The sequence below is a fragment of the Olea europaea genome, chromosome 9 (assembly GCF_002742605.1).
Source record: "Olea europaea var. sylvestris chromosome 9, O_europaea_v1, whole genome shotgun sequence".
Lineage (NCBI taxonomy): Eukaryota > Viridiplantae > Streptophyta > Magnoliopsida > Lamiales > Oleaceae > Olea > Olea europaea.
The window spans coordinates 9,124,989-9,147,705 of NC_036245.1; the positions used below are offsets into that span (position 1 = coordinate 9,124,989).

General features: G+C 36.3%; 4 protein-coding genes across 6 annotated transcripts; 2 read left to right on the plus strand and 2 right to left on the minus strand.

Moving 5' to 3' along the window:
- Positions 1 to 131: 131 nt before the first annotated feature.
- LOC111399582 (serine-rich adhesin for platelets-like) lies at positions 132 to 6,629 on the plus strand. 3 transcript variants are annotated; one of them, XM_023026977.1, is made up of 4 exons: positions 132 to 397; positions 778 to 834; positions 956 to 3,861; positions 4,935 to 6,629. In XM_023026977.1, the coding sequence occupies exons 3-4, from the start codon at positions 1,039 to 1,041 to the stop codon at positions 6,330 to 6,332; spliced, it is 4,221 nt and encodes a 1,406-aa protein (XP_022882745.1). In that variant the 5' UTR covers positions 132 to 397; positions 778 to 834; positions 956 to 1,038; the 3' UTR covers positions 6,333 to 6,629. The 3 variants fall into 3 exon arrangements, with proteins under 3 accessions (XP_022882745.1, XP_022882748.1, XP_022882746.1); XM_023026980.1 differs by having other exon boundaries at positions 963 to 3,861; XM_023026978.1 differs by lacking the exon at positions 132 to 397 and adding an exon at positions 426 to 653.
- A 91-nt stretch (positions 6,630 to 6,720) lies between these two features.
- LOC111399583 (leucine-rich repeat protein 1-like) lies at positions 6,721 to 9,861 on the minus strand. The gene is made up of 6 exons (XM_023026981.1): positions 9,489 to 9,861; positions 8,734 to 8,805; positions 8,213 to 8,356; positions 7,751 to 7,822; positions 7,574 to 7,645; positions 6,721 to 6,999 (listed from the first exon to the last, which is right to left on the minus strand). Exons 1-6 carry the CDS (start codon positions 9,704 to 9,706, stop codon positions 6,927 to 6,929), a joined length of 651 nt encoding a protein of 216 aa, XP_022882749.1. The 5' UTR covers positions 9,707 to 9,861; the 3' UTR covers positions 6,721 to 6,926.
- Positions 9,705 to 16,290, plus strand: LOC111399910 (serine-rich adhesin for platelets-like). Its single transcript, XM_023027393.1, has 3 exons — positions 9,705 to 9,837; positions 10,890 to 13,522; positions 14,596 to 16,290. Exons 1-3 carry the CDS (start codon positions 9,705 to 9,707, stop codon positions 15,991 to 15,993), a joined length of 4,164 nt encoding a protein of 1,387 aa, XP_022883161.1. The 3' UTR covers positions 15,994 to 16,290.
- A 91-nt stretch (positions 16,291 to 16,381) lies between these two features.
- Positions 16,382 to 19,522, minus strand: LOC111399584 (leucine-rich repeat protein 1-like). Its single transcript, XM_023026982.1, has 6 exons — positions 19,150 to 19,522; positions 18,395 to 18,466; positions 17,874 to 18,017; positions 17,412 to 17,483; positions 17,235 to 17,306; positions 16,382 to 16,660 (listed from the first exon to the last, which is right to left on the minus strand). The coding sequence occupies exons 1-6, from the start codon at positions 19,365 to 19,367 to the stop codon at positions 16,588 to 16,590; spliced, it is 651 nt and encodes a 216-aa protein (XP_022882750.1). The 5' UTR covers positions 19,368 to 19,522; the 3' UTR covers positions 16,382 to 16,587.
- Between the last annotated feature and the right edge of the window lie 3,195 nt (positions 19,523 to 22,717).

A 22,717-nucleotide genomic window follows, 5' to 3' on the forward strand; every position in this document is an offset into this window, starting at 1 on the left:
AGTTGTGGGCCAATGAAATATATAGTTAAATTTAATTATTGACTTAAATTAAAATTAAAATTTTAATCCAAATTCCAAACCAAAAAGATCTTAAAGATAATAGTGGTTTGGTTGGTGTGCGAGGCAAATGTGCAGTGAAAGGTGTGGTCCTCTCCTGCAAATCACAATTTACAGGGAAAAGAGAGAGTTAAAAGCTCTCGATCCCTGAAAAGTAATGATCATCCTCATTAACATTCCCATCCTACCCGACAATGTTGCGATTATAATAAGCTTCGCAGTGTTTGTACGTTGTACTGTGATCTTAAGAGTCCTTAAAAAACCAGCTGTCTGATCTTTTTGTGATCAACGGATTGCTATTATAAGAGAATCCCATTCATCAGATTTTTGTAAAAAGAAGGTAAATCGTTATGAAAGATTCGTGAATAATAGTAAAACTAATTTCCATTCAAAAGGAAAGGAATAAAAGATCCCGACTTTTCCTTTAGCGCATTCTCCTTTTCATTTCTATGCTTTTCGGTAACCACAAATCACCCTCCCTCTCTCTCTCTCTCTACACAATTTAACAGTACAAGTACAAGCTGTAACCGAGGATTAAAAGGCTGGAAATTGTAAAGCAGAGGAATTGCAATATACTTATTGCTGTTTGTTTTCCTGTAAATTTGATCTCTCTGTTTTTAGCTGGAATAGAGCTTCTTTATAATTGTTTTCATTTTGTTTCTCCGGGGATTTTTCTTTACATTCAAATTATTCTTATATTCTCTGCATTGGGTTTTTCAGGAACTGAGTGAATCATAATCTAATTATTGGAAGTCCCGTTTGATTGATTTCATTAAGGTGAGTTTTGATAATGTACCTTCTAATTTTGATTCCTTTTACGTGCTATTTTTTCCTGGGAAATTGACGTGGCTTTGATCTAACGGGAAATTTTTATTGGGTTGTTTTTGAATTATGTTAGCGTGCAGAAATGAAAGGAAATTTCATTCTCTAAGAGTGGGAATAAAAGAAACTGGTTTTCGATTAATAGGAATTGGAGTTGAAATGAGGAAAGGTTTGATCTGTACAATCAGTGGGGGTTTGAGATCAGTTTGCAATCATCCATTTCTTGTTGGTTTTGTGGTTTTCTTAGTATTCCTGTATAGATCGTCTCCTTTTGTATTTTCTTTATTGGTTTATGCATCCCCTGTTCTTGTATGCACTGCAATTTTGCTTGGAACCCTTTTAAGTTTTGGGGAATTAAACCTACCTGATGTCGAAATAGAGGAGAAAATAACCCACGAGGCTGTATCTTTGAAAGCCGGGTTATCAGGGGGTACTACTCTTGTTGAGAGAAATGAGAGTTTCTCCGTGGAGAGAGACGCAGAAAATGGAAGGAATGTAGTAAAGCAATCAATTGATGAATCAAGTACAACAGCAGGAAAGATCGGTGTGATTGACAGGGAGAACAATTTGGATGATTCGACATCATTAGTTGAGGAGAAGCCCCGTGAAACCGGATTGGAGAATGGGATAATTGATGGAGAAAACAGAGAATCAGATGTTTTGAGAGATGAGCAGAACAGTGAAATGCGTGAAGTGACACTTGGTAATGGGGAAGTCATGCAGAATCTGTATTCTTCAATTCGAGAGGAGAATGATGAATATCTTGAATTGGATGATGCTAAATCAGAAGCAGATTCTTTCGATTCCAAGAGAGTATATGTGGATCCTCTGGATTCACCTCCCCGTACATCTTGGAAACGGGTAGAAGAGGAAGAAGAAAAGGAAGAAGAGACGGAGGAGGACGAGACTATAGATTCTGGGTCTGGTGGGGATGAGAGTTCCTCTCCAGATGCTTCCATGACTGACATAATTCCGATGCTTGATGAGCTTCACCCACTTCTGGACGAAGATGCTCCCCTACCCATTCAATCGTCCCCTGATGGATCTGACTCATCGTCAGTATGTTCTCCAAAATCTATCACTAGCAGTCAAGAGTTGGATGATGAGATCGATAATCCAGCAGACATAGAAGTTGAGGATGATGACAATCAAGATGTTGAGGATGAAGAAGAGAAACTCTCAAAGTCTGCCATCACATGGACAGAAGAAGACCAAAAGAATCTAATGGATCTTGGAAGTTCTGAGATTGAAAGGAACCAGCAGTTGGAGAAATTACTAGCAAGGAGGAAAGCTCGGGAAAAAATGAGTATGGTGTTGGAAAAGGACTTGATTGACTTTGAAAGTTCTGATCTTGCATTCAATATTGCGCCCATTTCAACAACGAGACAAAACCCATTTGACCTTCCTCGTGATTCTTATGATAATTTAGGGCTACCTCCTGTACCTGGTTCTGCTCCATCTGTTTTAATACCAAGGCAAAACCCTTTTGATATTCCATACAGCTCAATGGAAGATAAGACAAATCTTAGGGGAGATGGTTTTCAAGAGGAGTTTATGACATTTCAATCAAGCAAGCCATTTTTCCAAAAAGTTGATGTGGAACCATCTTTTTCTGAGGCCAACAGGCACGGGAGACAAGATATAAACTTAAGGCCATACTGCTTTCCAGAGCTGGCAGTTTCAGAAGAATCAAGCTATTCAGAATTTCTGGGACAATCGAATGAACTTAGGAACTCTAAGGCTAGTTCTGTTCAGGTAACAGAATCAATTGATTCTGCTGGGGATCTGGAAGATGGAAAACTCGCAGAAGTGCATATTTCTCAGGAAGTGGTCACATCTCGGGGACCAGAGCTGATTTCCACAATGACAGAAGTCGTTGACACAAATTTACCACAGGAACCAGAGTTGACCTCTAAGATAGAGCAAATTTCCGAGAATGTTGGGCACGGAAGCCAGTCATCTGAAGAAGAAGACGAGTCTTTGGACTTGGGACAAGTCAAGAAGAGAGATGTTGAAGCTCAATTAGGCGATGCCCAAATTCATTATGAAGAACAAAGTGTGGCCCAAGTTCAAAAAAGGGAATTTGAGTCAAAAGCAGAAGCTGATGAACAGAGATACAGTAGAGTCTCGAGCTCTTCATCATCGTCCGAAGGGAGTGAAAAGGTCTTCACTGAAGCAGCAGGTGAAGGGTCATCGGTATTAGATGAAGGGAGAGATGGTGTTGCTGAAGAGCCACGAATCTCAACCCGGCCTCCATTAGAAAGTACCGATCTCAATATTACAAGTGAATTGGTTAATGATATTCCACATAAGCAACCTGTTTACGATTCAAGTCCCCCAGAAGTTAGAAAAAACCTTTCTTCCTCCTCTATGTCTTCTGATGTGATGGATATGGATTTTCTGCCAGTGCTGGTTAAGCAGACTGTTCCCATAACCCGGAGAGACTCTGAAGAGAGTGATCAAGAACTGCAGGAGAATACTCCTAATACTGTTGAGATGCCGCCTGAATCGTCAAATCTGCATCAAGTAAATGAAAATGATTCGGGTCCAAAGTTTGTTATGGGAATAAGAGAGCATGATATTGTAAACTCTGATATATCAGGAGTTGTCCAGAGATCCGACAGTGCAGGTGCTTCAGTGGAAGGAAATCATTCATATCAACTTGACGATCAGCATACAGAGAGTCAAGTTTCTAGTGCAAGTTGTGATGCAGACGATAATGTCATTCCCCATGTTGCCGGGGATCATACTGGGAAGTCCGTGTCCTACTTTTCTGAAGATCAAAACTTAGATAGACCAGATGGCGATAGACATTCACTGGTTTCTGATGCTAATCTTGATGAGGTTGTTTATCATGAAAATGAGAAGCCGATTTCCGCAAATTATACTGACGGAAAAGCTATCTCTCACTCTGTTGATGATCTGGCTTCCTCAAATAAATCAGTGAATGAACAGCCTTTCAACCACCATAGTGAAGTCCAGGTAAGTTTACCTGTTTGGTACCGAACTTTTTCTCATCTTCCGTATAATCTTTAATCCACTTTACGCTGAATCCTGCTAATAGATCCTGCCGTTACTCAAGTACTATATGGCTAATGGGAAGTTTGTGTGAGCATTATTCCAACGCCTGAATCTAACTTTCTAAGCAAGAAAATCTCAGGTCAAAAAATCTGGTATTTTTGCCATTCTATATGCACCTAAATAACTCAGGCAGGAGTATTGAATAATTGGTTCTTGACCATGAGCACAATGTTCAAATTTCAATGGTTTGAATTGAAATGCATATTTGCCCACTTTGTCTGCTTAATATTTAAAAAAAAAAAAAAATTGTTTCACATCTTCATTGTATGATGAACTAAAATTTCCCAATTACGAACCACTGAGTGTGACATATATTGCCAGACATGGAGATTGGTTTGTTTAATGGACTTCGGAGTATCAACATGGAATTCCCCCCTTCTCCAAGTGTTTAAGGAATCTAGGATCTTGGAAGAGCATGAAGTTTTTATAGCAGAATTGAATATTCAGAAATGACAAGAAAGATTAAGTATTTGTTTTTCCATACATTCGACGAACTTAAATATTTTGGAATGGTAAATCTGTTGAGATTAATAGCAATTACATCCTCAAATGGCTTGAAATATAAACAGCTTCATTCTCTACTTTGGCTTCATGGCATTCACTGTATTTGGGTATTGTATGTAAGTTCTAGGATATTGCAAGCTTGTATTCCTCGACTTTGCTTGAAGTAGGATTAACACTTTACGTAGAACAGTCCTTATTTTCTTTCACACTCTTATTTTCCTATATTAAGGTCGGTGATCCACGATTACTCTAGAGACTAATATATTAAAGACTGGTATCGTCAATTGATATTCCAGATTCTCTCTTAGATACAAAAGAATTTATTGAATGAGTTTGGTTAATTTTATTGTTTCAGTTATATTGCTCCGAGATTCATATTAGCTTTGATTGCGGCATTATGGTGCTTCCCATAAAGCATTGATTTTTGAGGAAATTGTCTCACTCTTTTATCTTATTTTCATATAATAAAGGATGCTCCAAACATCCCTGTCGAGTCAAATGAGGAAGTAATAACTATGGACAACCTGAATATCCCAGAGATTCCAGAGTTTGATCGTGAAGTTTCACCAAGTGTCAACTCTCCATCAAGTCCTGAATTTATTTCCATCCCGTCTAATGATTCTGAGGCCACAGCCCCTCCAGGTTTATTGTACTCAGAAAAGTGCACTGGTGGTGAAGCCACTAGTTCTTGTGTTGATGTGCAGACAATTACAGAGTTTGCAGAGGAGATCAAGGAAATTGATGAAGTATTTCTGTCCGAATTAGATAGCACAGGTGATTTCAATGTCCACGAAAGGGGATCAAGCTCAACTGAGTTTGAAAAGCATGTAGACAGTGGTCAAGAAAGCTTGTCTTTGGCACACGAAACTGGAAATATGAGTACAAGAGAGGTTAACTCCAGTGAAGTGAAAGAAACAGAACATGCAATGGATTCAGAGATCTTGAGGGAGGAGATTGACATACTTGAAAAGGCAATGGAATCTACTTCTGAACTACAAACATCTGCAACGAATGCAATTGGACATAATGATTTATCTGAAAGAGAGTTCAGTGGAAGTGACAACCAGAATTCTCTTGATCCGAGACAAGACAAGCTACACCCACCGGAAAATGAAACTACTATGGTAGATCATAATTTGACTCTTGAAGATTTGAACTCTGGGATGCCTTTAAGTGATGCAAAATCTGTAGAAGATATTGATTCTGATTTCGAGAAATCTGAACTAACATCAGTGGAAACTGAAATCATTGACAAAGAGATTGAGAAGCCTGTCGTTATTGAGCCGACCCAGGAAAAGTTGGTTCTTGAAGAAACCATAGCTGGACGTTCCGAGGGAGAGATACTGCACAGAAATTCAAGTCATGCAAAAACTGATATTGACACACCAGTTCTTGAAGTTAGATCAATGGAAGGGGTTACTTTGGATCATATGCAAGTTCACAATGGCAATGTTGAGAGTCGTACAATTTCTGATTCAGCTGATAATGTTTTGCATGTGGTGGATTCAAGAGAAATACGAGGAACAACTTCGGAGTTGCATTTTGAGGAACCAATACCTTCAGAGTTCAATGGTATGGCCCCAAATCAATCCGAAGAGGGTAATATGGAGAAACAACTGGGTCCAAAGTCCGAAGATGGAACAGCAGAAGTTGAGGCATGCGAAGCAGGTTCGTCTAAGGATTTGGAATTGGGTGTAAAAGAACCTGATGTACAAGAGATAAAGACAGTCCCGGCTGAAAATCCAGATCATGAAGTTGAAATACACAGAGACTCAAATTCAACTACATCTGTTGAAGGAAAGAGGAGAAATTCCCAGAAGTCAAGCTCAAGCTCAAGCTCGAGCTCGAGTGATTCTTGCAGCCAATAAGAAGGCAAAGGAAATCCCAAAAAGAATCGATTCTGAGGTCCCTATTTTATCTTGTTAACTTGAAGGATAGTGGTTTTTTTCCTTGTGTGTGGCTTTATTTGATCAGAAGATGGTTCCTTCAAGAATGAGTTTCCATTTATTTTGTTGAAGTTGTGAGTTTTTGTTAGATTTTAGTCCAAGTTTCTTTTGTGGGCAGTCAGGTGACAAACTTTTTTTAACCTAGCACGCTGTAAACTGTAATTTTTGCTGTTCTTGAGTGAGTGTTCTTTAAAATATCTTCAGACACCATTTTGTTTATGAGGCAGAAAAAGCTTGTTTTGACTGTTGAAATTGTAAACGGCATCTCATCCAAAAGTTCAATTTTTGAGTTTAATTGTATACCACCACATAGAATAAACTTCGAAAATTGATCATAGTGGGATAATTTTACAGATTCGGCACCATTCATAGTTGATACAACAACCTACACTGGAAACTAGTATGAGTAACAACTTACAACACTAGGTATCTGAAGGCACAATACACAACTTTTTTTACATATTTAGGAAAAGCACCATTCAGAACAACTGCAAATAGTACCAAATTCACTGTTTTTTATGAGCAGTTTGTGTCGTAACTTGCCAATCCCTGCAACTCGGGACCCTCCAGACGAGGATTGTTCTCAAAGCTGCACATAGGAAAAACAAAATGGGGATCAATAACCAAGTATAAGGGGATGGGTGCTCCGGACTATTCTAAATAAATAAAGGAGAACCAAGAAGGAGCATAATTTGCTAACACCAAATAACATTACATTAACTTAGTCATTTTGATTTGAGTGGGCCATACGTATTGCACAGAGAGAATTTTAGCCAAAACTTCAAATGCAACAATACTTAAAAAGAGTCAACTTTCACTATAACGGAACATTTAAGACCTTCCACCTGTTCTTCACATAGGGATGCACAGTTAACTCAAAGTGAGACCAAATATTAACCGAGATAAAATTTGGAATGAGAAACTTTCATATCACATCAAGTTGTCAAGATTATCATTTGATAAATTGACAGTTTAAACCAGAGGAAGGAATGATAGGGTGTAATTTTGTACATCAATAAATAAGATTTGATGCACTCAAGAATCAAACATTTCGCAATGGTGGAAACAGAGTCAAGATATCAAAAAGAATCAGATGGAAAAATCATTTCAAACAAAACCAATGGTTATGGATGTTTAGAGAACAATATAAATCAGCATCTTACTTGTTTAGGGGGATGTGCTCAAATGGACCAGTAGTAGGTATTGTACCGCATAAGTTGTTACTTGAGACATCCCTGGAAAAACAAGTGCAAATATTTTGTGAGCATCCTGCGCTTCATCAAGTATCAACATTTTACATAATAACATTTTACATAATAGTATACATCTTAAGCACTCACACAACTTTCAAGCTAGATATACTAGCAAGTGCACTTGGGATTGGCCCCGTTAGCTGATTATCATTAAGACGCCTGTCAAAGTACAGAAAAAGTTATTGACTTCAAATAAAATGCTCGATTAATTTGCAAACTTGCATGCAGCGTGCACATACATTTCTATAAAATGAGCAAGAAAGGGAAGGGTATGAATGGGGAAAGAAAAGGGGGAGAGATATTTGCTACTAATTGGATAAGTAAATGACCAAATCTTAAAGGGAAATATTTTGGATTGCAACAAAAACCACAAGCTAATCCTCATTCACAATTCTCTAGGGTCGGCTTTATGAATTCTGGATGGCTACAAAAACAAAAAACGAACTGAGGTATTAGGGTAGGACAGGGGTATTAATCTATCACCCATCACCAAACCACAATGGAACATTTGGATTAGACAAATGATAGTGTGATATAGTATCAACTCACAAGAAGACAAGAAATTTCAATTTTCCCAATACTGGAGGTATTGTTCCCGAGATGTTGTTGTTGTATAGATCCAAACTTATTAAGCTCTTCAGGTTACCAAGCTCAACCGGAATTGACCCATGAATGTTATTCTTGTAAAGCTCCCTGCAAAATAAAAAAGTCAGCTTTCAGTATCCTCAAATGCATGTAAAGATACCTACTGGGACATGGAAAAGGAACCATAAATGAAAAACATTTTTTAAAATAATTTAAAATATGTATCGGAAATTTTAAAAATATAAAAATATATAAAATAAATAAAACACATGTACCCAGTACGTATCCGAGGGCATCGGAGAGTATCCAAGCTTAGATATGTATCAATTAAAGGTACGTAATAAATTTACAAGTATCCGTAATTTTTAGATTGTTGTAGGCAACATTGTGTCACGGACAGCTTTGTTTATATAAAATATCACCGAAAGGTCAACCAAACGTATGTGCCAATAGCAAAATAGAAGGAAGAGTTCAATAATACTCACATATACTGGAGATGTTCAAGTTTCCCAAGCTCAGGCACCAGATGACCAGACAAATTTGAGTTTCCAAGGTCCCTGTAGACTCGTAACAAAATGATTCACGTCAGACTCATATGCATCACAAAGGAAAAGAAAAGTTAGCCTCTATATCCAATGAACAAGCTAGAATATGTGAATCTGAAGAAGAATGATATTCCATTTATTCACATGTCACAAGTGCATAAACATCAAAAGAGAATAATAACGTGTTACACCGTGAAAGCATAAAGAAATACGAGAATTCACAATGCGCTAGAATAACCTTGTTGATGGTCCTTTCCTCTAACATGGTTAATGTTATATAATATTTCATACCAAGCAAATCCTTAAGCGCTATCGCCTAGAACAAGGATCGATAAGATTTCTAGAGCTGAAGCAGGAATATGTTCTGCTATCTGGAGTAAAACTTAGTGGACTGACCAATTAAATAAAGTTTTTTTCCCTAAATTAAAGTAATTTTTAAGTCAAAGAAGGCTGTCATTCCTACTCCAATACGGAGCAGATCTTTTGTTGAGTAATTTAGAGGCATAATAATTTTAACGCCTATACTCAGACAAATCAGAAAGATTATTGTCAGCTCGAACCATAAACAAATTCCAAAATCGAAAGATATAACCTTCAGCTTAAATTCCAAGAAACAATTAATTGAATCGAACAGTATCTATCCATTCAAATATTTAACTGGGATGCTATCGATGAATGAACGAGTATATACGTACACGCGAGTGACGTGGTTGTCTTGGTTACATGTGATGTGGAACCAGGTGCACGGGTTGACGAGATTTGGATCCCAGCTCTGAAGCACGTTATCCGGGTCGGATAAACTCCGGCGCAAAGCGTACAGCGCGTCGCCCTCAGAGTTCCCCAATGCTTTAGGTGCCAACAGAGTACATATTATAGTTAGGGCTACAATTACAAACAAAATCCTCTCGGCCATGACTCGGATTCAAGCAATTTTGGTGTCAAGTTTTGGGGGTTTCAGTTGGAGTTGGATATTGCAGCAATTTTTGTGTGAGAGAAGAATTGATTTATGGAGAATCAATATTGGGAGCGGCAAGGAACAACGCGGTTAGAACATGGAGAAAATTTAATTAAAAAAAGCTCAACTTTCATGTAATATATATCATATTAGGTCCTTGACTTTGGTTTTCAATATGGATTTTTTATGAGTACATGAAAAATTTACAGAATTCATACAGGATTTTGAAATGGAAAAATTTTATCCGTCTTTGTATTATATTTTATTTTTCATCTTTAAATGATGTTTCGACACTTGTGTCTATAAAAAACTCTTCTACAGAAAACGGGTGGATAGGATTCATCGAAACATTTCCATATGTCATTTGGTACAAATAAGGTAAAGAAAATGTGTTAGCAGATACATTATCAAAGAGTTATGTACTTCTTACTTCTTTAGGTGTCAAATTGCAAGGATTTGAATATATTGAAGACATGTATGTTAATGATACGGAATTTTCTAATATATATTAAAAATAAAAATCATGCTAAATGAACCTTTAGTGCCTGCCTGCTTCTTCCTTTGATTAAAATTGAAATTCCAACCGTTTGAGCAACAAAAGTTGACCACTCCTCTCACATTCGGGCTCCACCTGCAACCTCTAACGGTCAGAAATTTGCTACTTAGCACAGGAAAATTGCCTCCAAATGGGTTATTAGTTGTTAAATGTATCGTTAAGGAAAATGTTAAATCAATCGATTTTATTTTGACTAAAAGAAAATGCGATGTATATAATTACGTGAGACCTTCATTAATACGGAGAAATTCGACTACAAATAGGAGTGGTGGATTTGCATTATTAGTCCTAAAAGAAAGAAAGAAAAAAATGATTGTTTCCTTGTGGATTAGGACTTGCGCAGATGAAATGAAAATAGACTTGTCTCAATCAACAAAAATATTTCCATTCATTTGACCTTTGAAAAAGTTTGGTGGAATTTCTCAAGTACTCTTTAATATAATTGCTCCACTTAGAAATTTTGACCTAGTCACAAATGATGGGCATTATAGTCTAGACATTGCCAATAATTGGTTAAAACTTGAAAGGAAAAAGATTGCAATTAATGGATTTGGTGGTGGGATAATAATTTTTGTTATAAATTAGAGGAATTAAACCTACCTGATGTCGAAATAGAGGAGAAAATAACCCACGAGGCTGTATCTTTGAAAGCCGGGTTATCAGGGGGTACTACTCTTGTTGAGAGAAATGAGAGTTTCTCCGTGGAGAGAGACGCAGAAAATGGAAGGAATGTAGTAAAGCAATCAATTGATGAATCAAGTACAACAGCAGGAAAGATCGGTGTGATTGACAGGGAGAACAATTTGGATGATTCGACATCATTAGTTGAGGAGAAGCCCCGTGAAACCGGATTGGAGAATGGGATAATTGATGGAGAAAACAGAGAATCAGATGTTTTGAGAGATGAGCAGAACAGTGAAATGCGTGAAGTGACACTTGGTAATGGGGAAGTCATGCAGAATCTGTATTCTTCAATTCGAGAGGAGAATGATGAATATCTTGAATTGGATGATGCTAAATCAGAAGCAGATTCTTTCGATTCCAAGAGAGTATATGTGGATCCTCTGGATTCACCTCCCCGTACATCTTGGAAACGGGTAGAAGAGGAAGAAGAAAAGGAAGAAGAGACGGAGGAGGACGAGACTATAGATTCTGGGTCTGGTGGGGATGAGAGTTCCTCTCCAGATGCTTCCATGACTGACATAATTCCGATGCTTGATGAGCTTCACCCACTTCTGGACGAAGATGCTCCCCTACCCATTCAATCGTCCCCTGATGGATCTGACTCATCGTCAGTATGTTCTCCAAAATCTATCACTAGCAGTCAAGAGTTGGATGATGAGATCGATAATCCAGCAGACATAGAAGTTGAGGATGATGACAATCAAGATGTTGAGGATGAAGAAGAGAAACTCTCAAAGTCTGCCATCACATGGACAGAAGAAGACCAAAAGAATCTAATGGATCTTGGAAGTTCTGAGATTGAAAGGAACCAGCAGTTGGAGAAATTACTAGCAAGGAGGAAAGCTCGGGAAAAAATGAGTATGGTGTTGGAAAAGGACTTGATTGACTTTGAAAGTTCTGATCTTGCATTCAATATTGCGCCCATTTCAACAACGAGACAAAACCCATTTGACCTTCCTCGTGATTCTTATGATAATTTAGGGCTACCTCCTGTACCTGGTTCTGCTCCATCTGTTTTAATACCAAGGCAAAACCCTTTTGATATTCCATACAGCTCAATGGAAGATAAGACAAATCTTAGGGGAGATGGTTTTCAAGAGGAGTTTATGACATTTCAATCAAGCAAGCCATTTTTCCAAAAAGTTGATGTGGAACCATCTTTTTCTGAGGCCAACAGGCACGGGAGACAAGATATAAACTTAAGGCCATACTGCTTTCCAGAGCTGGCAGTTTCAGAAGAATCAAGCTATTCAGAATTTCTGGGACAATCGAATGAACTTAGGAACTCTAAGGCTAGTTCTGTTCAGGTAACAGAATCAATTGATTCTGCTGGGGATCTGGAAGATGGAAAACTCGCAGAAGTGCATATTTCTCAGGAAGTGGTCACATCTCGGGGACCAGAGCTGATTTCCACAATGACAGAAGTCGTTGACACAAATTTACCACAGGAACCAGAGTTGACCTCTAAGATAGAGCAAATTTCCGAGAATGTTGGGCACGGAAGCCAGTCATCTGAAGAAGAAGACGAGTCTTTGGACTTGGGACAAGTCAAGAAGAGAGATGTTGAAGCTCAATTAGGCGATGCCCAAATTCATTATGAAGAACAAAGTGTGGCCCAAGTTCAAAAAAGGGAATTTGAGTCAAAAGCAGAAGCTGATGAACAGAGATACAGTAGAGTCTCGAGCTCTTCATCATCGTCCGAAGGGAGTGAAAAGGTCTTCACTGAAGCAGCAGGTGAAGGGTCATCGGTATTAGATGAAGGGAGAGATGGTGTTGCTGAAGAGCCACGAATCTCAACCCGGCCTCCATTAGAAAGTACCGATCTCAATATTACAAGTGAATTGGTTAATGATATTCCACATAAGCAACCTGTTTACGATTCAAGTCCCCCAGAAGTTAGAAAAAACCTTTCTTCCTCCTCTATGTCTTCTGATGTGATGGATATGGATTTTCTGCCAGTGCTGGTTAAGCAGACTGTTCCCATAACCCGGAGAGACTCTGAAGAGAGTGATCAAGAACTGCAGGAGAATACTCCTAATACTGTTGAGATGCCGCCTGAATCGTCAAATCTGCATCAAGTAAATGAAAATGATTCGGGTCCAAAGTTTGTTATGGGAATAAGAGAGCATGATATTGTAAACTCTGATATATCAGGAGTTGTCCAGAGATCCGACAGTGCAGGTGCTTCAGTGGAAGGAAATCATTCATATCAACTTGACGATCAGCATACAGAGAGTCAAGTTTCTAGTGCAAGTTGTGATGCAGACGATAATGTCATTCCCCATGTTGCCGGGGATCATACTGGGAAGTCCGTGTCCTACTTTTCTGAAGATCAAAACTTAGATAGACCAGATGGCGATAGACATTCACTGGTTTCTGATGCTAATCTTGATGAGGTTGTTTATCATGAAAATGAGAAGCCGATTTCCGCAAATTATACTGACGGAAAAGCTATCTCTCACTCTGTTGATGATCTGGCTTCCTCAAATAAATCAGTGAATGAACAGCCTTTCAACCACCATAGTGAAGTCCAGGTAAGTTTACCTGTTTGGTACCGAACTTTTTCTCATCTTCCGTATAATCTTTAATCCACTTTACGCTGAATCCTGCTAATAGATCCTGCCGTTACTCAAGTACTATATGGCTAATGGGAAGTTTGTGTGAGCATTATTCCAACGCCTGAATCTAACTTTCTAAGCAAGAAAATCTCAGGTCAAAAAATCTGGTATTTTTGCCATTCTATATGCACCTAAATAACTCAGGCAGGAGTATTGAATAATTGGTTCTTGACCATGAGCACAATGTTCAAATTTCAATGGTTTGAATTGAAATGCATATTTGCCCACTTTGTCTGCTTAATATTTAAAAAAAAAAAAAAATTGTTTCACATCTTCATTGTATGATGAACTAAAATTTCCCAATTACGAACCACTGAGTGTGACATATATTGCCAGACATGGAGATTGGTTTGTTTAATGGACTTCGGAGTATCAACATGGAATTCCCCCCTTCTCCAAGTGTTTAAGGAATCTAGGATCTTGGAAGAGCATGAAGTTTTTATAGCAGAATTGAATATTCAGAAATGACAAGAAAGATTAAGTATTTGTTTTTCCATACATTCGACGAACTTAAATATTTTGGAATGGTAAATCTGTTGAGATTAATAGCAATTACATCCTCAAATGGCTTGAAATATAAACAGCTTCATTCTCTACTTTGGCTTCATGGCATTCACTGTATTTGGGTATTGTATGTAAGTTCTAGGATATTGCAAGCTTGTATTCCTCGACTTTGCTTCAAGTAGGATTAACACTTTACGTAGAACAGTCCTTATTTTCTTTCACACTCTTATTTTCCTATATTAAGGTCGGTGATCCACGATTACTCTAGAGACTAATATATTAAAGACTGGTATCGTCAATTGATATTCCAGATTCTCTCTTAGATACAAAAGAATTTATTGAATGAGTTTGGTTAATTTTATTGTTTCAGTTATATTGCTCCGAGATTCATATTAGCTTTGATTGCGGCATTATGGTGCTTCCCATAAAGCATTGATTTTTGAGGAAATTGTCTCACTCTTTTATCTTATTTTCATATAATAAAGGATGCTCCAAACATCCCTGTCGAGTCAAATGAGGAAGTAATAACTATGGACAACCTGAATATCCCAGAGATTCCAGAGTTTGATCGTGAAGTTTCACCAAGTGTCAACTCTCCATCAAGTCCTGAATTTATTTCCATCCCGTCTAATGATTCTGAGGCCACAGCCCCTCCAGGTTTATTGTACTCAGAAAAGTGCACTGGTGGTGAAGCCACTAGTTCTTGTGTTGATGTGCAGACAATTACAGAGTTTGCAGAGGAGATCAAGGAAATTGATGAAGTATTTCTGTCCGAATTAGATAGCACAGGTGATTTCAATGTCCACGAAAGGGGATCAAGCTCAACTGAGTTTGAAAAGCATGTAGACAGTGGTCAAGAAAGCTTGTCTTTGGCACACGAAACTGGAAATATGAGTACAAGAGAGGTTAACTCCAGTGAAGTGAAAGAAACAGAACATGCAATGGATTCAGAGATCTTGAGGGAGGAGATTGACATACTTGAAAAGGCAATGGAATCTACTTCTGAACTACAAACATCTGCAACGAATGCAATTGGACATAATGATTTATCTGAAAGAGAGTTCAGTGGAAGTGACAACCAGAATTCTCTTGATCCGAGACAAGACAAGCTACACCCACCGGAAAATGAAACTACTATGGTAGATCATAATTTGACTCTTGAAGATTTGAACTCTGGGATGCCTTTAAGTGATGCAAAATCTGTAGAAGATATTGATTCTGATTTCGAGAAATCTGAACTAACATCAGTGGAAACTGAAATCATTGACAAAGAGATTGAGAAGCCTGTCGTTATTGAGCCGACCCAGGAAAAGTTGGTTCTTGAAGAAACCATAGCTGGACGTTCCGAGGGAGAGATACTGCACAGAAATTCAAGTCATGCAAAAACTGATATTGACACACCAGTTCTTGAAGTTAGATCAATGGAAGGGGTTACTTTGGATCATATGCAAGTTCACAATGGCAATGTTGAGAGTCGTACAATTTCTGATTCAGCTGATAATGTTTTGCATGTGGTGGATTCAAGAGAAATACGAGGAACAACTTCGGAGTTGCATTTTGAGGAACCAATACCTTCAGAGTTCAATGGTATGGCCCCAAATCAATCCGAAGAGGGTAATATGGAGAAACAACTGGGTCCAAAGTCCGAAGATGGAACAGCAGAAGTTGAGGCATGCGAAGCAGGTTCGTCTAAGGATTTGGAATTGGGTGTAAAAGAACCTGATGTACAAGAGATAAAGACAGTCCCGGCTGAAAATCCAGATCATGAAGTTGAAATACACAGAGACTCAAATTCAACTACATCTGTTGAAGGAAAGAGGAGAAATTCCCAGAAGTCAAGCTCAAGCTCAAGCTCGAGCTCGAGTGATTCTTGCAGCCAATAAGAAGGCAAAGGAAATCCCAAAAAGAATCGATTCTGAGGTCCCTATTTTATCTTGTTAACTTGAAGGATAGTGGTTTTTTTCCTTGTGTGTGGCTTTATTTGATCAGAAGATGGTTCCTTCAAGAATGAGTTTCCATTTATTTTGTTGAAGTTGTGAGTTTTTGTTAGATTTTAGTCCAAGTTTCTTTTGTGGGCAGTCAGGTGACAAACTTTTTTTAACCTAGCACGCTGTAAACTGTAATTTTTGCTGTTCTTGAGTGAGTGTTCTTTAAAATATCTTCAGACACCATTTTGTTTATGAGGCAGAAAAAGCTTGTTTTGACTGTTGAAATTGTAAACGGCATCTCATCCAAAAGTTCAATTTTTGAGTTTAATTGTATACCACCACATAGAATAAACTTCGAAAATTGATCATAGTGGGATAATTTTACAGATTCGGCACCATTCATAGTTGATACAACAACCTACACTGGAAACTAGTATGAGTAACAACTTACAACACTAGGTATCTGAAGGCACAATACACAACTTTTTTTACATATTTAGGAAAAGCACCATTCAGAACAACTGCAAATAGTACCAAATTCACTGTTTTTTATGAGCAGTTTGTGTCGTAACTTGCCAATCCCTGCAACTCGGGACCCTCCAGACGAGGATTGTTCTCAAAGCTGCACATAGGAAAAACAAAATGGGGATCAATAACCAAGTATAAGGGGATGGGTGCTCCGGACTATTCTAAATAAATAAAGGAGAACCAAGAAGGAGCATAATTTGCTAACACCAAATAACATTACATTAACTTAGTCATTTTGATTTGAGTGGGCCATACGTATTGCACAGAGAGAATTTTAGCCAAAACTTCAAATGCAACAATACTTAAAAAGAGTCAACTTTCACTATAACGGAACATTTAAGACCTTCCACCTGTTCTTCACATAGGGATGCACAGTTAACTCAAAGTGAGACCAAATATTAACCGAGATAAAATTTGGAATGAGAAACTTTCATATCACATCAAGTTGTCAAGATTATCATTTGATAAATTGACAGTTTAAACCAGAGGAAGGAATGATAGGGTGTAATTTTGTACATCAATAAATAAGATTTGATGCACTCAAGAATCAAACATTTCGCAATGGTGGAAACAGAGTCAAGATATCAAAAAGAATCAGATGGAAAAATCATTTCAAACAAAACCAATGGTTATGGATGTTTAGAGAACAATATAAATCAGCATCTTACTTGTTTAGGGGGATGTGCTCAAATGGACCAGTAGTAGGTATTGTACCGCATAAGTTGTTACTTGAGACATCCCTGGAAAAACAAGTGCAAATATTTTGTGAGCATCCTGCGCTTCATCAAGTATCAACATTTTACATAATAACATTTTACATAATAGTATACATCTTAAGCACTCACACAACTTTCAAGCTAGATATACTAGCAAGTGCACTTGGGATTGGCCCCGTTAGCTGATTATCATTAAGACGCCTGTCAAAGTACAGAAAAAGTTATTGACTTCAAATAAAATGCTCGATTAATTTGCAAACTTGCATGCAGCGTGCACATACATTTCTATAAAATGAGCAAGAAAGGGAAGGGTATGAATGGGGAAAGAAAAGGGGGAGAGATATTTGCTACTAATTGGATAAGTAAATGACCAAATCTTAAAGGGAAATATTTTGGATTGCAACAAAAACCACAAGCTAATCCTCATTCACAATTCTCTAGGGTCGGCTTTATGAATTCTGGATGGCTACAAAAACAAAAAACGAACTGAGGTATTAGGGTAGGACAGGGGTATTAATCTATCACCCATCACCAAACCACAATGGAACATTTGGATTAGACAAATGATAGTGTGATATAGTATCAACTCACAAGAAGACAAGAAATTTCAATTTTCCCAATACTGGAGGTATTGTTCCCGAGATGTTGTTGTTGTATAGATCCAAACTTATTAAGCTCTTCAGGTTACCAAGCTCAACCGGAATTGACCCATGAATGTTATTCTTGTAAAGCTCCCTGCAAAATAAAAAAGTCAGCTTTCAGTATCCTCAAATGCATGTAAAGATACCTACTGGGACATGGAAAAGGAACCATAAATGAAAAACATTTTTTAAAATAATTTAAAATATGTATCGGAAATTTTAAAAATATAAAAATATATAAAATAAATAAAACACATGTACCCAGTACGTATCCGAGGGCATCGGAGAGTATCCAAGCTTAGATATGTATCAATTAAAGGTACGTAATAAATTTACAAGTATCCGTAATTTTTAGATTGTTGTAGGCAACATTGTGTCACGGACAGCTTTGTTTATATAAAATATCACCGAAAGGTCAACCAAACGTATGTGCCAATAGCAAAATAGAAGGAAGAGTTCAATAATACTCACATATACTGGAGATGTTCAAGTTTCCCAAGCTCAGGCACCAGATGACCAGACAAATTTGAGTTTCCAAGGTCCCTGTAGACTCGTAACAAAATGATTCACGTCAGACTCATATGCATCACAAAGGAAAAGAAAAGTTAGCCTCTATATCCAATGAACAAGCTAGAATATGTGAATCTGAAGAAGAATGATATTCCATTTATTCACATGTCACAAGTGCATAAACATCAAAAGAGAATAATAACGTGTTACACCGTGAAAGCATAAAGAAATACGAGAATTCACAATGCGCTAGAATAACCTTGTTGATGGTCCTTTCCTCTAACATGGTTAATGTTATATAATATTTCATACCAAGCAAATCCTTAAGCGCTATCGCCTAGAACAAGGATCGATAAGATTTCTAGAGCTGAAGCAGGAATATGTTCTGCTATCTGGAGTAAAACTTAGTGGACTGACCAATTAAATAAAGTTTTTTTCCCTAAATTAAAGTAATTTTTAAGTCAAAGAAGGCTGTCATTCCTACTCCAATACGGAGCAGATCTTTTGTTGAGTAATTTAGAGGCATAATAATTTTAACGCCTATACTCAGACAAATCAGAAAGATTATTGTCAGCTCGAACCATAAACAAATTCCAAAATCGAAAGATATAACCTTCAGCTTAAATTCCAAGAAACAATTAATTGAATCGAACAGTATCTATCCATTCAAATATTTAACTGGGATGCTATCGATGAATGAACGAGTATATACGTACACGCGAGTGACGTGGTTGTCTTGGTTACATGTGATGTGGAACCAGGTGCACGGGTTGACGAGATTTGGATCCCAGCTCTGAAGCACGTTATCCGGGTCGGATAAACTCCGGCGCAAAGCGTACAGCGCGTCGCCCTCAGAGTTCCCCAATGCTTTAGGTGCCAACAGAGTACATATTATAGTTAGGGCTACAATTACAAACAAAATCCTCTCGGCCATGACTCGGATTCAAGCAATTTTGGTGTCAAGTTTTGGGGGTTTCAGTTGGAGTTGGATATTGCAGCAATTTTTGTGTGAGAGAAGAATTGATTTATGGAGAATCAATATTGGGAGCGGCAAGGAACAACGCGGTTAGAACATGGAGAAAATTTAATTAAAAAAAGCTCAACTTTCATGTAATATATATCATATTAGGTCCTTGACTTTGGTTTTCAATATGGATTTTTTATGAGTACATGAAAAATTTACAGAATTCATACAGGATTTTGAAATGGAAAAATTTTATCCGTCTTTGTATTATATTTTATTTTTCATCTTTAAATGATGTTTCGACACTTGTGTCTATAAAAAACTCTTCTACAGAAAACAGGTGGATAGGATTCATCGAAACATTTCCATATGTCATTTGGTACAAATAAGGTAAAGAAAATGTGTTAGCAGATACATTATCAGAGAGTTATGTACTTCTTACTTCTTTAGGTGTCAAATTGCAAGGATTTGAATATATTGAAGACATGTATGTTAATGATACGGAATTTTCTAATATATATTAAAAATAAAAATCATGCTAAATGAACCTTTAGTGCCTGCCTGTTTCTTCCTTTGATTAAAATTGAAATTCCAACCGTTTGAGCAACAAAAGTTGACCACTCCTCTCACATTCGGGCTCCACCTGCAACCTCTACTTAGCACAGGAAAATTGCCTCCAAATGGGTTATTAGTTGTTAAATGTATCGTTAAGGAAAATGTTAAATCAATCGATTTTATTTTGACTAAAAGAAAATGCGATGTATATAATTACGTGAGACCTTCATTAATACGGAGAAATTCGACTACAAATAGGAGTGGTGGATTTGCATTATTAGTCCTAAAAGAAAGAAAGAAAAAAATGATTGTTTCCTTGTGGATTAGGACTTGCGCAGATGAAATGAAAATAGACTTGTCTCAATCAACAAAAATATTTCCATTCATTTGACCTTTGAAAAAGTTTGGTGGAATTTCTCAAGTACTCTTTAATATAATTGCTCCACTTAGAAATTTTGACCTAGTCACAAATGATGGGCATTATAGTCTAGACATTGCCAATAATTGGTTAAAACTTGAAAGGAAAAAGATTGCAATTAATGGATTTGGTGGTGGGATAATAATTTTTGTTATAAATTAGAAAGAAAACAATATTTTATTAAATTAAAATTTTATATTTATATGTAATAATTAGGGCTACATAGGTATTATAAACATAATAATTAGGACCGTATGATTACAATTGTCATTCAATAATCAGTATTTAAGTTATAGCACTTCTCCTAGTATGACTACAAATACTTGTCTCGGTAAAAATTATTTTTAATAAAAAAGCAGTAGGACAAAAATATAAAAGAAGGAATATATTGTACAATTATTTTTTTAGTATTGAAACCAACGTTTTGAAAAACAATCCGGATGTTGATCCCCAAAAACTATAGGATCAAGGATTGAAAGATCGAACCGGTTGTAATATATAAATAAATTATATGCCTCAAAAATGATAAAATTAAGTTAATAATGAATACAGATTAAAGCACCCGTTAATGATTAAATTTGAGTATATGTAATTTTTATTTTGTCATATGGTGAATTGTTCGATATTTATATAGTATTCTATTGTATCAATAGAATAAATTTTAATGAAAGATAACGTAAAATGGGTTGAAAATGAAAAGAAAAAAAAAAGGAAAATTATTTGAAGAGAGATAATTTACACCAACATGATTATCCTTGCACTCTTTTTTAGCCCATGTTTGATAACTATACTTTTGAAAAAATGGAGTTTTAAATAGTAATTTTTAGAAGAATGTACAGTTTAAAAAAAAATTACATTAAGAATATTTTATTATGTGAATGTGCAAGTAAAAAAAATATGTATAAAAAAGAGTTTTGAAAGTATGGTTGTCAAATCGGGATAGAGCTACTACCTTTTAATTTAGAGTAATGTTGTATTATAACCATGATCTATGTACGCGCTAATGCGATGCTAAATGATAGATTAAATGAAATGTGGAATTAAATAACTCGTTTCATTTAACTTATTATTTAATACTATGTTAACACCATTAAATTGGGATTATAACTCTAAAAAAGCTAAATAGCATAACTCTTTAATTATTCAAATTTTATAATTGAAAAATTATTCACAAGAGCAGATTGCAGTGGAAACTACTTTATCAGTTTTCTCAGTCCCACATCGGAATTTCATTTCAAATGCATTGATGATGCATGCTATAAATATTTTCGCCAATAAATAAATAAATAAAAGTAATATTATTTAGTTCCATTGGAATTAAACTCACAATTTATATAGCTCTAATATGACATTACCTCCATTAATTTTAATTTCATTTTTCTTTATTTTATTTTCAATCATACAATCTTTCATAAAATAATATTAAACATAAATTGAAAACTTTCTCTCTCTTTTTTGTCAACCATTAATTTTTCAAAAAAAATATTATTTGACTCATTTTCATTACTACAAAATGGGGGCCAAACGAGGGTTAGATGATAACTGAAGGGCCAAAGGGGGGTTTAATTTTACATTTCATTTAATCCATCACCTAACACTACATACATAAATTGGGATTACAACCGCAACCGGACTTAATAACATTTTTATTCAATTTATAGCCTTTCATTGTTTTCAATTTATTGTGCTGAAAATTGAAAACAACAATTTTAAACTAATTAGCCAATTGGTAAAATCAGCAAAATTGGTTATGGGTCATCCGGTTAACAGTTAATTGGCTAATTTACCGATTTTAAATTAAATGGTTTTTTAGCATTAACTGAACCAAATATTAGATCGATTCTCAATTTTTTAGGTTGAAACGTTTGGTCCAAATTTGATTTTGATAATATTGATTAAAACAAGTATTGCTCATTAAAAACTTGCCAAAGAATTTCAGTGGGACAAATTCTAAGGTAAGGAAAAAAAAGTTAGCTGCTCCTCTTGATGTTGATCACCAAAGATATTTGAGTCGATACATTCATATCTCATGTAACAATTTTTTGAATGCAAAGGTTGACGATGCTAATAATTCAGTCCATTATCAATTGAACAAATATATCGATATTATCAATCTCTTTAAGCTCATGTATATGAAAGAATCGTAAAGAAATGTATTTTGTCTTGTCTTCTTTGATATAGTTCCCTTGAATTGTATGATACGAGCTGCATTAACTTGATACAGTATCATTGAACTATCTTTTGTTGAAGATAATCTATGTCTTTGGATTTGATAGGTCATATTCTTCAATTATATACATTCTTGACTTATTGTATAGATTGCAATAATTTTAACAAGTCCAAATAC

Coding starts and splice junctions, on each gene's coding strand:
- LOC111399583 (XM_023026981.1), bottom strand. CDS start 9,706: ATGGCCGAGAGGATTTTGTTTGTAATTGTAGCCCTAACTATAATATGT. Junction 8,357..8,733: donor CTTGAACATCTCCAGTATAT/GTGAGTATTATT, acceptor TTTATTTTGCAG/GGAGCTTTACAAGAATAACA. Junction 7,823..8,212: donor TTGAAATTTCTTGTCTTCTT/GTGAGTTGATAC, acceptor GTACTTTGACAG/GCGTCTTAATGATAATCAGC.
- LOC111399582 (XM_023026977.1), top strand. CDS start 1,039: ATGAGGAAAGGTTTGATCTGTACAATCAGTGGGGGTTTGAGATCAGTT. Junction 3,862..4,934: donor ACCACCATAGTGAAGTCCAG/GTAAGTTTACCT, acceptor CATATAATAAAG/GATGCTCCAAACATCCCTGT.
- LOC111399584 (XM_023026982.1), bottom strand. CDS start 19,367: ATGGCCGAGAGGATTTTGTTTGTAATTGTAGCCCTAACTATAATATGT. Junction 17,484..17,873: donor TTGAAATTTCTTGTCTTCTT/GTGAGTTGATAC, acceptor GTACTTTGACAG/GCGTCTTAATGATAATCAGC. Junction 17,307..17,411: donor ATATCTAGCTTGAAAGTTGT/GTGAGTGCTTAA, acceptor TTGTTTTTCCAG/GGATGTCTCAAGTAACAACT.
- LOC111399910 (XM_023027393.1), top strand. CDS start 9,705: ATGACTCGGATTCAAGCAATTTTGGTGTCAAGTTTTGGGGGTTTCAGT. Junction 9,838..10,889: donor GAGCGGCAAGGAACAACGCG/GTTAGAACATGG, acceptor GTTATAAATTAG/AGGAATTAAACCTACCTGAT. Junction 13,523..14,595: donor ACCACCATAGTGAAGTCCAG/GTAAGTTTACCT, acceptor CATATAATAAAG/GATGCTCCAAACATCCCTGT.